The sequence below is a fragment of the Arachis hypogaea genome, chromosome 14 (assembly GCF_003086295.3).
Source record: "Arachis hypogaea cultivar Tifrunner chromosome 14, arahy.Tifrunner.gnm2.J5K5, whole genome shotgun sequence".
Lineage (NCBI taxonomy): Eukaryota > Viridiplantae > Streptophyta > Magnoliopsida > Fabales > Fabaceae > Arachis > Arachis hypogaea.
Genome location: NC_092049.1, coordinates 140,806,038 through 140,821,368, shown reverse-complemented (window position 1 = coordinate 140,821,368; position 15,331 = coordinate 140,806,038). Strand labels below are relative to the sequence as shown.

Here is a 15,331-nt window from a genome sequence, read left to right as displayed (position 1 = left end):
TCCTTACATCAACCTGCTACTTAAACTAATATGTAAAAGAAATGTCCAATTTAAAAATTAAAACAGGTAGATCAAACTAGCAATATTTCAGAATTTGCTTAATTCAAACTCTAAATCTTTATCAGCTTTACTCTCTGATATGCAAATATCAAGGAGAAGGTCATGAATCCGACAGCTTTTGACCCCTCCATCACTCCTTTTTGCCACCATGACCAACTCATTCAAGTACTCTTTAGCAATATCTTCTACTTCTGGTGCATTTAATATTCCTGTATTAACCCTTCAGCAACCCATAATTTTATCAATTGTTTCACTGGAATTGCAAAGCAAAGTCTTCGGATACATCCCAAAGTATAGAAAACATGGTTTTAATCGTTGAGGCAAGCTGCCATAACTAAGCTTCAAACCAGGAAAGAGATTCAAAAGGGACGCGTGATTTCAATTGCGATTGAAATGCTGGGTTGGGAAGGTGAGCATGAAGAAGAATGAAGAACCTTCCGTTTTTTGCGTTGAGATTTAGCATTGTGATGAACTCTACTAGTTACTATAGTCCAATTTGATGATATCAATCAATCTTGGATTATCTTATATTTGATTTGTAAATGTGATGGCTTAATTCAGACAATAGTTTGTGAATATGTCATTTTCTAACTGATTTTATGCGTTAAGATTAAGCAATCTTGGATTCATGACCTAGTATTTAAGGTTCCATCTATCTATGGTAGCGTATAATAACTTAACATGTTATAGTTATGAACCAATCTGAGCTTGCATTACAATTACTTTTGCTTATTATCCATGCAAAATGTTAGTCAAATGAGTTGAATTACCAGTTTACCTCCATTGTTAAGTGGAATGGTGCAACTACTTTAATTTGATTTGAAGAAAAGGAGCCTCTCGGAGATATTTGTGCTTGGACAAGTGAAGTTTAGCAGTGATAATGCCGAAACTAAAGATATGGGTCATGAAACAGGGGAGGCTGCAATATTATCCACATTTTTTTTTCTAGTTTGACAATTGATGAATCTGATAAGAAGATGAAAAAAAATTGTAACATTGACTCATGTTTTGCAACTAGTTCAGAGCTTGCTTGGTTACCTAATACCTACTTTCACTTCACAATGAGAAATTAATTTTTTTTAATGCATTCTGTCAAACTAACGTTAAAATTTGGTTAAATTTATGATTTATTCGAGTTCGCATACAATAGGAATTAAAATTACTATCTTGTATGTTGTAACTACTAATGAGCTTTTTTATTTGAGAAAGTTAGGGGCAGTAACTTTTGTATTTTGCGGCCAGCACTTAACCATTAAAAGAAAAGTGAGTGATCTCTTACCATTGGATGGCCAATTGATGTAATTTCATGGCCAATTGATGGTTACAAAATACAAAAATTACTGACCCCCTAGCACTCCTTTTTTTTTTTTGTTGCTCACGATATCTTCCTACTCGACAGGCTATCAAATTCCGATACTTGTTTAAGTAAACAAATGAACTTTTCACTCGATTAACTCAATTGGTTACTAATGAACTTTGATGATAAACTTGAATTCAGCAAAATGTTTATTATGAAATCACATTAATCCTTGGATTAAGATTTGTTGTTCATTGGTTGAAATCTTTGACCAAAATCAACATTGATTCAAATAACTATTTCCAAATTGAATTGCTTCCCCATTTTTCTAAAATAACTATTTCCAAAGTTGCATTATTTCTAGGAACTGAAGAGAAAAAAAAAAATAACGGGAAAATTCTCCTCTTTTTAAACGGATTGATGGAATGGGCATATGAATCTTCTTCCTCGCCAAAAACCCTAACATTGGACCAATAGCAATGAAGCAGTCGAGCATGGAGAAGAAGAAGCTCAAGAGCTTCAACGATCTCCTTCCTTTGGAGCTGATACGAGCAATCTTACTGAGAGTTCCCGTCAAACACCTTGCGTGCGTCAGGTGCGTTTCCAAACTATGGAATACTCTCATTTCCGATCCCAATTTCGCAAAATCACACCTTGACCTCTCTCTGGCACCCTCTCATACATGCCTCTTCCTCCAAGACAATTCTCACGCTTACTCAGTTGACCTCGACGCATTGCTTCAAGATGATAATGATGGCGTTGATGCAATAGCCCTCTCTCTCCCTTTCATGAAGAAGCCACCTTCTGATTTCCATCTTCTTGGTTCCTGCAGAGGGTTCGTACTCTTACACCGCGAACCACAGTTTCTTATCTTATGGAATCCACTCACTGATTCCAGCAAAAGAATCTCATACTCTCATATTGTTAATGCACTAACAAACTGTAGTGTTTTTGATCGTCTTGTTAAGGTCTTCTGCTTTCTCCATGATGCGCTTCTATGTGGCTTTGGTTATGATGCGTCACAAGATGATTATATAGTAGTTGTAGCATATAAGGATAAAGACGGCGAAAACCATTTTGATCTGTGTTGTTTGAGAAGCAACTCATGGATTAATCTTGATGCTGCACTTCCCAAATCATTGTACTGGGATTATTGGAAACCTAAGGGGTTGTTCTGTAACGGGGCTATTCATTGGTCTACTTATGAGTACTGTTTTGACATTCTTTTTTTTGATCTGAAAGAAAGAAGTTTCTCCAAGATATCTGTGCCAATAGAAAGAGACCTATATAAACCCCGTCTCGTCCTACTAGGAGGGTGCTTAGCCTTGTATGTGTATGAAGAGGATACAACTGAGATATGGGTGATGAAAGAATATAAAGTGGAGTCGTCTTGGACTGTCTATGAGATTCCTCTTAAATTCTTTAAGCCTCTGTGCTTATCTGCTAATGGGAATATTATTGGAAGAGGTTATCCTTCATATGGTGAAGTAAGGTTCTATATATATAATGTCAGAGGAGAGCTGCTCAAACATGTTCAATATCTTTATGGTGAGCCTTCCAACCACATAAGGTCCGTTGTGCATGTGGACTGTCTCATGGCAATCCCTAGCAACATCAAGCAGAAGAAAAGAAAAAAGGGTATGTTAATTTTGCTTGCATATTATTCATTTAAAACAAATAAGCTGTATGGATTATGCAGTAAGTTGCAACCAAATGTGAGTTTTCATCATTGATAGTGAATTTGAAGTCCATTAACCCATGTCTTGCTTCTCATTGTCACGTCTCCCATTGATGTTCTTTGGGATTAGGATTATTTCTTTTTTTTATCTTTTATGCTGTGAATTTTACTGGTTGGTCTTTTCTGCGGTGAATTTTACTGGTTGATCTTTTCTGCAGGCTGTCAGAATCACAAAGAGGTCAAACAAGGGAAGTGAATTAGGAGCTATCGTGGGATTTTCAAGTTGAGCTGGAAAGAAGCTTCTCAGAACTCTTATTCTATTTTTCTTTTGCTTTAAAGTATGATTTCCTTCCAACTATGTTTGGGGAAAACTCGAACATTTGAAAATGCAATTGAGTTTCCTTTTGTTAAATTCAATATGTCTTTTAATTATATATAATAGTAAAATAATATTTCGTAGATTATATGCTTTATTTTTTTTCTCCTATGTATGCAGTTGAAGTTTTACATTTGCTTCTTTATGTTTTATCATTGTACAATATTTCCTTTGTTGCATTATCTATGATTGATCTATCATTAGATTTGTTTCTTTCAATACTAATTTCTCTGTTAAAATAATTATAAAAAGCTTATATTGCTAATTGCCTTTTCTTCTATTCGTTGGTGGTCGGTAGAAACAGTGTAATAGGTCGTGCAATGTATACACAGAATTATCACACTCTACTATGAGATTTAACATGTGAATTCCACCTTGAGATTTATCAATTTGCTCATTAAGTTCCATTTTCTGCATGTAAGTACATGAATATAAGCACATAATCATCTTGATAACAAGTCAAGTAAAAGTGGATTGTTAAAAATCAATTCTCAGCAAATGGTAGAGTAAATGCTATAGCCTAGAGTGCGCTTAGCTTGTTGAGAAAAGATTGCATTTTTACCTTCACTTTTCTTTTCTTTTTTAAATTTGATAGTTTAGTAAAGCTTTACTCTGACGAAGCTATACAAGCTTAAAAGAGGGAACTATTAACGAAATCTCAAAACAAAATGCAACTCACCATTATTATGCCACTCGCCAATAGAACACACATATAAGAGGAACCTCGTTAAAAAACCTCTAAGAAACAAACAGAGGAAAAAGAGTATTCTTTTTATATGAACTAAGGTGATAAAAAATAGTAAATACTACAATGAAAATTTTATAATTAATATACTTTTTTTTTAACCATCAAACGATGAATGATAGGATTTGATTTTGATATTTTATAAAAGTGTTACCTTTATTTAAAGTATAGTTAAACAAACAAATTACACTTTTAATACAAGTATCTTTATAGAAAGATATTTTTAACATTTTCATCTGAATAAGTGTCTTAAAAATTACATAACACATCAAACCAAACAAACACCATTATATCCAAGATCCAACCTCACAACATCCAAAATAGAACAGCTCTCCCCCGTTTACTCCTCGCATATCCCATCTAAGAATATCTCTCTTTTTTTTTTTTTTTTTGGTTAAGTGAATTGGACAAAGCCCTCAATTCTAGGCATTACACCCATGCTTTACACACCCACACAACACACTACATGGGTATTATGGGTTCTTCAACAACAACCAGTCTCAGCTGGGATTCGAACCCGGATGCAGCTTATAAGAGGCATATAGAAAGAATATCTCTCTTCAATCCTTCACATCCGTAACATCTTGGGCTTGTAAACGACAACACTATTTTGGTGGCAAATCCACTATGTGCACTTGCCCAGTCTGCTTCTTTGAAACCACAAAATTATTCTTGATGAGCTTGCTATACATATATATACATTTTTTCATTGTGTATACTTTCAGTTAAGATGTTAGCTTTGGTAACACAATAAATAATTTTTAGCTGATGTGTTAGGTATATCACAATGAAATAAGACTCAAAATTTATCTTAATGTCATGCAACTAATCAGTAACCAAAGGATTGATGTAGAGGTAGAGGTGCTTACCTGAACTAGGTGTTACAGATATATTGAATTCTCTTAAAATTCTCTTGTTTCCACAAACCAAATCAACACACCTCATGCATATCTGTTTAACCTTGCTTATGCTTATTGTTTGATAATTTTAAGGCCCAAATTTTTTGAAGTTAGGTTAAGAATTAGTTTTGATATATTTTAATAGATCAAGGTTCGATTTTCAAAAATTATTTTATTAGAGGTGATTGAACCAAGTTGTGATAAATTGATTTTTGAAATAAATTAAAATTTTTATCTAATTTTATAATTATTGAATAATTTTTTATAATTAAATTATAAAATTTAGTGGTTATAAAATAATGAAGATTTTATATGAATTGATTTAAATAATTAAGATTTGGAGTTTAATAATTCTATTTTTATGAAAAAAAATTAATTACATTATCTTATATTTTAAATTAGAATACCTATTTAAAAATAATTTGTAAGTTGATGAATAAACGGTATTTTCATATATAATTATTGTTTGATTAAATTAGGTTTTAATTTACTACTCTACTCTCCAATTTTACAAAAATACCTACATTAGCCATAAAATCTCTAATTTTTACTTTTTTTTTTCAAATTAAACCCTAACCTTAACCCTCAATTTTCACTCGAGAAAGTATAGAGAGATAATGAGTTTAGTGAACAATGTGAATAATAGAGTGAAAAAGAAAATTAAAATCACATGATAATTAATTTAATTAATTTTTAATAATTTCCCATTTTGAATTCAAAAAACATAAGGATTTCAAATAGGGCTAGTTACGTATCTCCCTCTTCTCACATGTGAGGTCAGTGTTTTGGAGTCTTCCTCTCCCCCATTCTCTTCCCATCTCGCTGGTCCGTTGCCGCTAGGAACACCAGCCGCCGTCCAGAGCACCAGCCGCCACCCAGAGCACCAGCCGACGCCGCCCTGCCCACCGCGAACGTCCAAGCACCCCCTTCGCGCATGTTGCGTCATTCACGCAGCCCCCTAGCCGGCATGTTTCACCGTCCCAGTGTCTTCATCCACGACATACAAGGACAGATGGTTGTTTTAGTGAGTAATTGGATAATTATTTTTTGTTCGTAAAAGTCGGATGTTCATCTCTATACGTAGCCGAATGGTTATTATTATTAGTTACGTAGATGGTTGTTATTTGTCACAAGTGCGACGGACTGCGAAGCTAGGACGACGGTGGCAGGACGTGACCCACAGGCTGCGCACCAGCGCGGGAGAGAGCGGCGAGCCAGGCACCAGGGACGCGCAACCGGAACGAGCAAGGCCTGCCTCGACGCGGGTTGCCGGCGGATGACACAGACGGGAAGGAGACGTCCGTCTGACCTGTTGGCTGCCAACGACGAAGACAAACGTCAGGGGTGGCTGCCGTTTGGGAAGAAAGAAGGATTTGGGGGTGAAAACTATTTGTAATTAGGATTTGGATAGTTGTTTTTGTAAAATAATTGAATGAGGGTTTTTGGATTTAGGGTAATTTGTGAAGTGGTGTTCACTTTTTACCCCTATTGGGCCAAATAACGAGTCCATTGTTCACATTGTCAAGATTTCTCATTGTCTCTGTAGCGGAGTTGTTTCCACTCACACTGTCACATAACTCAACACATACACAGTTATAGGGGAGGGGGAACAGATGGAAGAAAGAAAGAAAGAAAGAAAGGGAGAAGAGAGAACGGGGAGAGCAGAGGGGAATGAGGAAGAAGAGAAGGGGGGACCATATTGTTGCCGCTGTCCAATCGTCACCGCCGTCCCGTGGAGCTGCCGCCAAATTGTTGTGCGTGAGGAGCTGCTACTGAGCCGTCGTCGTTGGAGAGAGAGAGCGAGAGAGAGAGAGAGAGAGAGAGAGAGAGAGAGAGAGAGAGAGAGAGAGAGAGACGCACAAGCCAGTGAGAGAGGAAGAAGACGCGTCGTTCTGCCTAGAGCCGTCGTGGGAAGGATCGTCGTCGTTGCCATCCCTGGAGCCGTCATCCTGTGTCACCGTCAAGCCCAGCCACCATCGCCGTCGCCATGCACTCCGTCACCGGGAAAGAAACAGAACGCGCGTGGAGAGATAAGGGGTCGCGGGGTGGTTCCGCAGCCGTTGGAGCTCCGCTACTACTGCTGTCATGGCCTCCATGCCTCTGTCGCCGGAAAACGCTGCTAGAGTCGATTGTTGGAGTTGCGGTTGCTCTATTCTTGGTTCATTCTTGGTACAATAAGTCGTTTTGCTCCAAAAAGTAGTTTAGTCGCTTTTCTGTTATATGTTACTGAGAAATTTGCAGCGTTTTTGCGATAGGGTTGAGTTTTCGAGGTTGCATATAACGATTACAGTTGTTGCGGTTGTCGCAGAAGTAGAATGGAGCTGTGGTGGTTGTGGCTGCCACTATTGTGGGCCGAGAAAAATGGATTTTTGACACGCTATATAGCTGTTGGGTTTTGATTAGTTGAGGTAGGGATTTTGTTAAGATTTATTTTATATTACAGAATTGTTATAAATAGATATTGATGTAAAAAATATATTTCTGTGATTATGTGAGTCTTATAGATGTAGTTGTTTACTGGATTGAATTATTCATTGCTTGAGTGGTGTGTTGTTGCTGATAAAAATGAATTTAAAAATTTGATTTGATTGATTATTATGAAAAGTGGTTTTCTTGGTTTTGGAGTTAATTTGATATTGAAAATGAATCGGCTTTAGAATTGGTTTTGTTGATTTATCAGAAATGATTTTTTTTAGAATAGAAAATGGTTTGAGATAATGGAATTGGTCTGATTTTGGAAATGATTTTAAAAGAGTTTGAGAAATGATTTGGTTGGGATCCTTGAAGGGTGGCAAAGTCTGAATTTTAGAGAAAATGCTATCCAAATTTTATAAAAATTGAAAGTTTCGTTTGAAGTGGTTATTTAGAAAGATTTGGATTTTAAGGATTATATGATTTGATTTTGAGTTATTAAGAAAAGGATTACGTTTTAAGTTTGTTTTATTTAAAAAAGAATGAATTATGTTTTGAGTATGAATTATTAATGAACGTAATGGGAGATGTGATATTAAGGAATGAAGGATAATGAGGGTTGATTTTAAAGTCTGATTGTTGAATAAATTGAATGATATTGAGAATGTATTTGAAAATGAATTTGTATTTGATTGAGATATGTGTAACAGGGTAAAAAGCAGTGGCATTGTCCACTTGCTCTAGGTAAAGATTGATGTGCGTGGGGATCGCGGTGGTTTACCGCCCACGAGTTTGTTGTTTTCCAATTGAAAACGTCTGTGGGGATCATGTTAGTGTACCACTCATAGATGGTGGGGATCGTGGTGGTGTACCGCTCAACAGGTGGGGATCGTGGTTTTGTATCGCTCACCCATTTTTAACAGGACGATGTCCGGGTTAGCTACCGGACATGTCGGGTTGGTTGTATAGCCGACAGATGAGACTCATCGGTCACAGGGTAGATATGCATCATATGCATTTGCATGCTTTGTTTGGGTTTGAATTTGTTTTGTTTTGCCTAACTGTTTAGCTGTTATTAACTGCTATCTGAGCTACTTGCTGTAATTGCTATTTATACCTGTGTTTGTTCTGGTGTGGTACTTTTGAGATTGAGATTGGTGCTGAATTGATGATAGTGTTGATTGATTGCGTAATTGGTTTCTGATTGAGGTTTAGTTAAGTATGAAAAATCAAGCTGGTTCAGCATAGACTTAATGAACCTATACTTGGAACAGGCTGGTCATTCATACAGTCTAAGAAACTTTTAAGATCTTCTTATAAGAAAAAAAAGGCTTTGGATTTTGGATAATTAACTGATTTCTTTAAAAAGGTTTTGGATTTTTGCAAGTTAATAGTTGGTTTTCAAAAGTTTCATAAGACAAGCAATGAGCACTGTGCTTAAAAACAGTTTTCTTTCTAAATATCTTCTTATTACAATTCTGAAAATCCGTGGTGAGACCATGTGGTTAGGTTCTCACCCTCTACAACTTTATCATTTCAGGACGGGCGAATAAGTTTGCGGAGTGTTTGTTAAGTGTTGTTTCTGTTTCTATTCATATGTAATTGATTTTCCTCGTCTTTATTATTAAATTCTGAGTAAAGTATTGTTTTTGTCCCAATGTTTGGGATAAATCCTATTTGTGTCCCTAACGTTTAAATCGTCCTATTTGTATCCCTAACGTTTGTAAAAGTGATTCAATGTTATCTTGCCGTCATTAGGGACAATTTAAACGTTAAGGATACAAATAGGACGATTTAAACGTTAGGGACACAAATATGATTTACCCCAAACGTTAGAGACAAAAACGATACTTTACTTTTAAATTCTTGTAAGAGGGATAGGAGTCGTGATTATTATGTATACGGAAGTCAAAGACTCCTATTTTATTATTATGTATACAGAAGTCGTCATTATAATAAGACGTCATTAAGTGGGGTAGCCAAAAGCGTGACATTCTAATAGTAAGACGTTACAATAATGACAGAATATTTAAATGAAATTGTCAATTTTTATATATTCTCTACAATATTGATTTTTAAATGTAATAAATTTCTTTATGATGGAGGTTTTCATTTCAATTTTCTAATTGATTTTTTGATGTGTTAGGAGTGTGCAATGAGAGTTCAAATACACACTTAGTATTGTGTATTTAGGGTTCAAATATATGCACATAAATTATAAAAATTTAACTGTCTTAATATAGGCTTTTACAACTTTTAGAATTGTAATAAATTCTGTATTGTAAACTATGTTGTGGACACGAAGACCATCTTTAGTAAGGAATTTATCCCAATTCCTGTTTATGGCCCATCTGTCATAAAAAGTAACTCTACATCAGCTTTTGCGTCATAAACAGTAAATAGGAACTCAAAGCATCTCTCTCTTCTCCATTAGAAGGAACTAACTTTAGTTCCTGTTGTAGTCCCACTTAATTAATTAATTAAAATACTTAAAATTAATGTAATTATATTTTTTTAATAATGTAATTTAAATATTTAAATTTAAAAATAATTCACTATTAAAAGATATTAATATTAAATAAATTTATATATAATAATAATACACAATATATAATTCGGGATTACAATAATTTGTAAAATTACTTAATACAAAAAGAAAATATAATTAAATTCTATAGTTGACGACAAGCATTGTGAAATTATCATATGTGTTCAATCAAGTCCTCTTTCAATTGTCTATGCTGCTGCCTATTTTGAAGTTGGGCATTTCTTTGGAGAAATTGATGGTATGGTGCAAAATCTTCTTCTCTCAGCTGAGGTTGTGATAAGCCATTTTCAACATCATCATACTCTAAGCCTTGAGCAAAATTTCCTGCATAAGTGTCTCTTTCATCCTCAACAATCATATTATGCAATATAATACAAGCTCTCATTATGTTGGCAAGCTTCTTCTTTTCCCAAAAACGAGCTGGACCACGTATAATTGTAAAGCGTGCTTGCAACACTCCGAATGCTCGTTCCACATCTTTTCTTTGCCCTTCTTGGTATTGTGCAAATAACTTGTGTTTCTCCCCTTGTGGCTTTGAGATTGATTTGACAAATGTGGCCCATTCAGGATAAATGCCATCTACTAAGTAGTATCCCATTGTATAATTATTACCATTAATAGTATAATTTACCTCCGGAGCACAATCATTTAGAATGTCATCAAACACTGGAGAACGATCTAACACGTTGATATCGTTATTTGAACCAGAAACTCCAAAGAACGCATGCCATATCCAAAGGTCTGAAGATGCTACAACCTCAAGTACTATGGTTGCAACCCCACGATAACCACTCATGTACATACCTTTCCACGCCTTTGGACAATTTTTCCATTGCCAATGCATGCAGTCAATGCTACCCAACATGCCAGGGAAGCCACGACCCTCTGCCATTTGTAGTAGGCGTTGTACGTCATTTGGAGTAACATTTCCGATAGAGGGGTTAAATATGGATGAAAATGAAAAATGGGGTGTTTGTGAATTTTGATTTTGCGGTTGGATTATAGGAAATTGATTATTATAAGGAGCTTGAAAATTGAAATTAGAAAGATTTTGTGGATTTGGATTTTGAAATGTATTTGGTAGTGTGAAGTTTTGATTTGGAACTTGAGAGTTTGAGGTTTGAGATTGTTGGGTATTTGAAATTTGAGGAAAGTTTTGTAAGTAATTGAAGAAAGAGTTGAGTTGGTTTGGATCCATTTTTCGAACAAAAAATAATAGTAGCAGAATTTTGATTTTGTGTAAACTTGGAAGAAGATGAAGAAGAGTAGTAGAGAGTGTGAGAATAGAAGTGTATCTAAGTGGTATATATAGAGTACAAAAATATTAATTTATTAATAATAACGGTAACATAGTAACGGCTAGTTTCTAACAGCTATTTCTACAACGTCTATTTTTGCAACGGCTAAATTAATATAACAATATAAATATAAACAATATTTAATATTAATTATGATATAAATCATTAATATAAATTATTAATTAAATAAAATTTTAATTATTTAATTATTATAATTATTAATAAATTAATTATAATTTAATTACTTACTTAATTATTAGTTAATTAATTAATATAAATTATTAATTAAATAAAAATATCAATATTTAATATAATTATTCAATTAATTATTATTTTATATAATTTTTTATTTTTTATTTTATTTGTCATTTGGCAAATTTATATTGGTTAATGGGAGTCCCCATTCAGAGGAGCTCCTTTGCTTTGAATTTAGCAAAGAAACTCAAATGAGTTCCTCTCCAACGCCCAATCTCTCTTTTCTCTCTGACATCACAGTAAAAGGGCATTTATTTGCCCGTTGGAGATGCTCTAATACTAATCTTGTGTCTCTTATTGTTTCCCATGTTTTTTCAGGAGGCTTCTATCTAAATATCATAATAGAAAAGACTACTTAATTTACTTGCTTTTATATTTTTTTTATTTAGCTGTTTAATGATTAAAGATGAGATAATGAATGTACAAATAAAATTAGTTATATAAAACTTAAGGTTTGTTTGGACGTCATTCTAAAAAAATATCTATTTTTAAATGATATTTTTTAAAAAATTTTTTATAAAAGTAAAAGTGATTTTATATTTGGATATCTTATGTAAAAAGATTTTTTTGTTTATTCTCAAAAAAGATAATTTTTTATTTTTCTAATACTTTTACTTTTATTATTAGAAATTTACCAAACACACTAAAAAATAAAAAAGATCTTTTTTTATTAAAAAAATCATTTTTTTATCAATTTAATAGCACCAAAACAAACACTTAAAGATGTTTTATTTTATCAATTAATTACATACACAAAATATACATTTTTTTTATCATGCTGTTAACACGGTTGGTTTTAAGTAATTCTCTAGCAAATTATGGCAGACCAGACAAAAATAAATTAATGCTTAATCACTTTGTATGTCAAATCACAAAAGTTTAAAATGAAGTAGGTAACATAGTTTCTTAAGGTAATTTTTTTGCATGCAAAGTATACCAAAATAAAAGACTTTTAAAAAAACAAAAAAAAGAGAGAGAAAATAAAACTATTGTTGTTTAGGAACTGATTAAAAAAAGTTGTTTATTCGAATTTTTTTATTTGATTAATTTATTATAGTATAAATATTTTGATGTTAATTACACAAAATTTTGTAAAAGATAAAAGTAGAAAATATTGAATAAATAATTAGAATGTGAAAGTGAAAAATATATTGAATAAAAAAGTTTAATTTAGAGAAATTTGTTAATGAACTAAATAGAAATACTAAATAAATCTAACTTTATTATTTTATACACTTTTTAAAATAAATTCTTAAAAAATAAGATTTATATGTTTTATTTTTATAAAATTCAAAACAGTTCAATTATATATTATTATTTATTTAACTCTTTTTAATATTAATTTAGAAAACTAAAACAACCACATTTAAATATATTTATTGTCTTTTTTTAATTTAAAAAGTAAAAACAAATCTAAAAAAACAGAATAAACAAATTAAAATTTTAAATTTTAAATCTTCTTAATACTAATACATCATAAATAAAACCCTAAATATTCTTTTATACACATATTTCAATTAATTACCTCTTTTGTGGTAATTAAAAAAAATCTTTCCTTCGTAAAAACTAAAAATCCAGAACTGCAGCGCCTTCCCTCTTCGCCGCTATCGTCTTCTCCCGCACTGTGCACGTCCCTCCGCAACGAGCTCCCCCTCCCCCTGCGAAGATCTTCTCCATCCGCGACGCGCAGCTCCATTGGCGACCCATTGGCGACCCGCAGCTCCCCCGCACGCCTCTTTCGTCCTGGGTCGTCACAATCCTTCTTTGTCTAAAGTAATTCTGCTTGCACAATTATGTATAATTGGGGATTTTAAAAAATAAATGTAATGTGGATTAGCTAAAATCTAATTTTTAAAGAATACGTAACATTTTTTAATTCAGAAGCCAATCCAAAATTAACCCTTCCCCTTTTAGTTTTAGGTTTTCAAGGCAATTTCAAGTCCCGGAAACCGGAGTTGAGTGAATTGGTATATGAATTGCGAAAAGCTCAGCAATCCAAGCATGGATAAGAAGAAGAAGCTGAAGCAAACAGGGAACAAAGTAAAAGAGGAAGCGAGCATGGATAAGAAGAATAATCAAAGGAGCAAGAGCATTCTCGAGATCCTCCCTCTTGAGCTGATTCACAGAATCCTACTGCGGGTGCCGATCAGACATCTCGCTCGCCTTAGGTGCGTTTCCAAGCTCTGGTGCTCTCTCATTTCTGATCCTGACTTTGCAGAATTGCATTTTCACCACTCTCCAGCCGCCACCAACGCATACTTCATCATGAAAAACGAGACTATAGCTGACTTGATTTACTTAGACGGCAATGATGCATTACAAAAAGAGGTGTGTCCGCCTTTCAAGAAGAAACCACCTTCTAAGTTTTTGGTCGTGGGATCCTGCAGAGGCTTTATTCTCTTCCATCGAGACCCATATTTTCTTGTGGTATGGAACCCACTCACTGGATCCAGCAAAAGAATATCCTACTCTCATATTGTTCATCATAGTAAGCGCCATGGCTATAGGATTCCCTATGGCGTGCATCTGCATGGATTTGGTTATGATTCATCACAGGATGATTACTTACTTCTTGTAGCTTGGAGAGATTGTGAAGGACAATCTCGTTTGGATTGCTTTTCCTTGAGAACCAATTCATGGATTAATCTTGATGCTGCAGTCCCCAAACTTGTGGGTTTTGATTACTATCATTTTTGTGGGTTGTTCTTTAATGGCGCTTTTCATTGGGTGCCTTACCATTTTAATGATTCCAGCGATGCTATTGTTATATTTGATCTCAAGGAAATGACTTTTTCAACTATATCTGCGCCGAAACAACTGTTATGTTCCTATCCAAGTCTTGCCCTACTTGGAGGCTGCCTAGCCTTGTCTACTCCCAGTGATGATTGCCTAAATACTGACGTATGGGTGATGAAAGAATATAAAGTGCACTCATCTTGGACTCTCTATCAGATTCCTTGCTAGGACTTCCGGCCTCTGTGCTTATCTAGTAATAGGGATATTATTGGAAGAGGTTATACTTCGTGTGGTGAAAAAGAGTACTTCATATATAATGTCAGAGGAGACCTGCTCAAGCATTTTAAAAATCTAAATCTGTGTTATCAACGTCCCTTTCCCTTCTGCGAAACCGCTACTGTGTATACAGAGAGTCTCTTGCCACTCCCTAGTGACATTAAGGATAATGATAACAAGAAGAAGATGAAGAAGGAAATCGGTATGTAACCATTCTCCTATGCTTTGTACCAAGCTATTCCCGTTAGTTTTCATTGCATTTTGCATCAAGTTCCAATCAAATGTGACTTTTGTTTCTGGATGCTGAAATTTGAATTTATCAATGCTTAGAAATCATTGATCGCTGTCTTCCTTCCTGTAGTCCGGGCTTGTGGTGCAGTTTTGAAGTTTAGATTATTTTCATGTCTAAAACTTTGTCTTTTACCTGAGCTTTTTTTGTTGCAGGCCATCAAGTTCACCATAAATATTTTTGAACAACCTGATGTTGCTAAAGGTTAGCATCAAAGAAAGAAAGAGAATTAGGAGCCAACATACAAGTGAATAGCTTGACACATGGGGAAGAAGAACATTTGAAAAGTGCAAATGAAGTTTAGTTGGTTATGCAAAACTTTAGATGTTTTATTTCTTAGTTGGTTATGTAAAACTTTAGATGCTTTATTTTGAAGATTGCATAATGTACTTTTCTTTTATCATGTCAAAACCTTATGAATCCAATCCTAGAAGTTTTAATTGTAGATTCTTTTGGGGATAA

The 15,331-nt window shown here is 34.1% G+C and overlaps 2 protein-coding genes across 2 annotated transcripts; both read left to right on the top strand.

Annotated features, from left to right (window-relative positions):
• Positions 1–1,679: 1,679 nt before the first annotated feature.
• LOC112798047 (F-box/kelch-repeat protein At3g23880-like) lies at positions 1,680–3,614 on the top strand. The gene is made up of 2 exons (XM_025841203.3): positions 1,680–2,995; positions 3,254–3,614. The coding sequence occupies exons 1-2, from the start codon at positions 1,837–1,839 to the stop codon at positions 3,289–3,291; spliced, it is 1,197 nt and encodes a 398-aa protein (XP_025696988.1). The 5' UTR covers positions 1,680–1,836; the 3' UTR covers positions 3,292–3,614.
• Positions 3,615–13,076: 9,462 nt separating this feature from the next.
• LOC112798046 (F-box protein CPR1-like) lies at positions 13,077–15,331 on the top strand. Its single transcript, XM_025841201.3, has 3 exons — positions 13,077–13,341; positions 13,483–14,782; positions 15,025–15,331. The coding sequence occupies exon 2, from the start codon at positions 13,540–13,542 to the stop codon at positions 14,530–14,532; it is 993 nt and encodes a 330-aa protein (XP_025696986.1). The 5' UTR covers positions 13,077–13,341; positions 13,483–13,539; the 3' UTR covers positions 14,533–14,782; positions 15,025–15,331.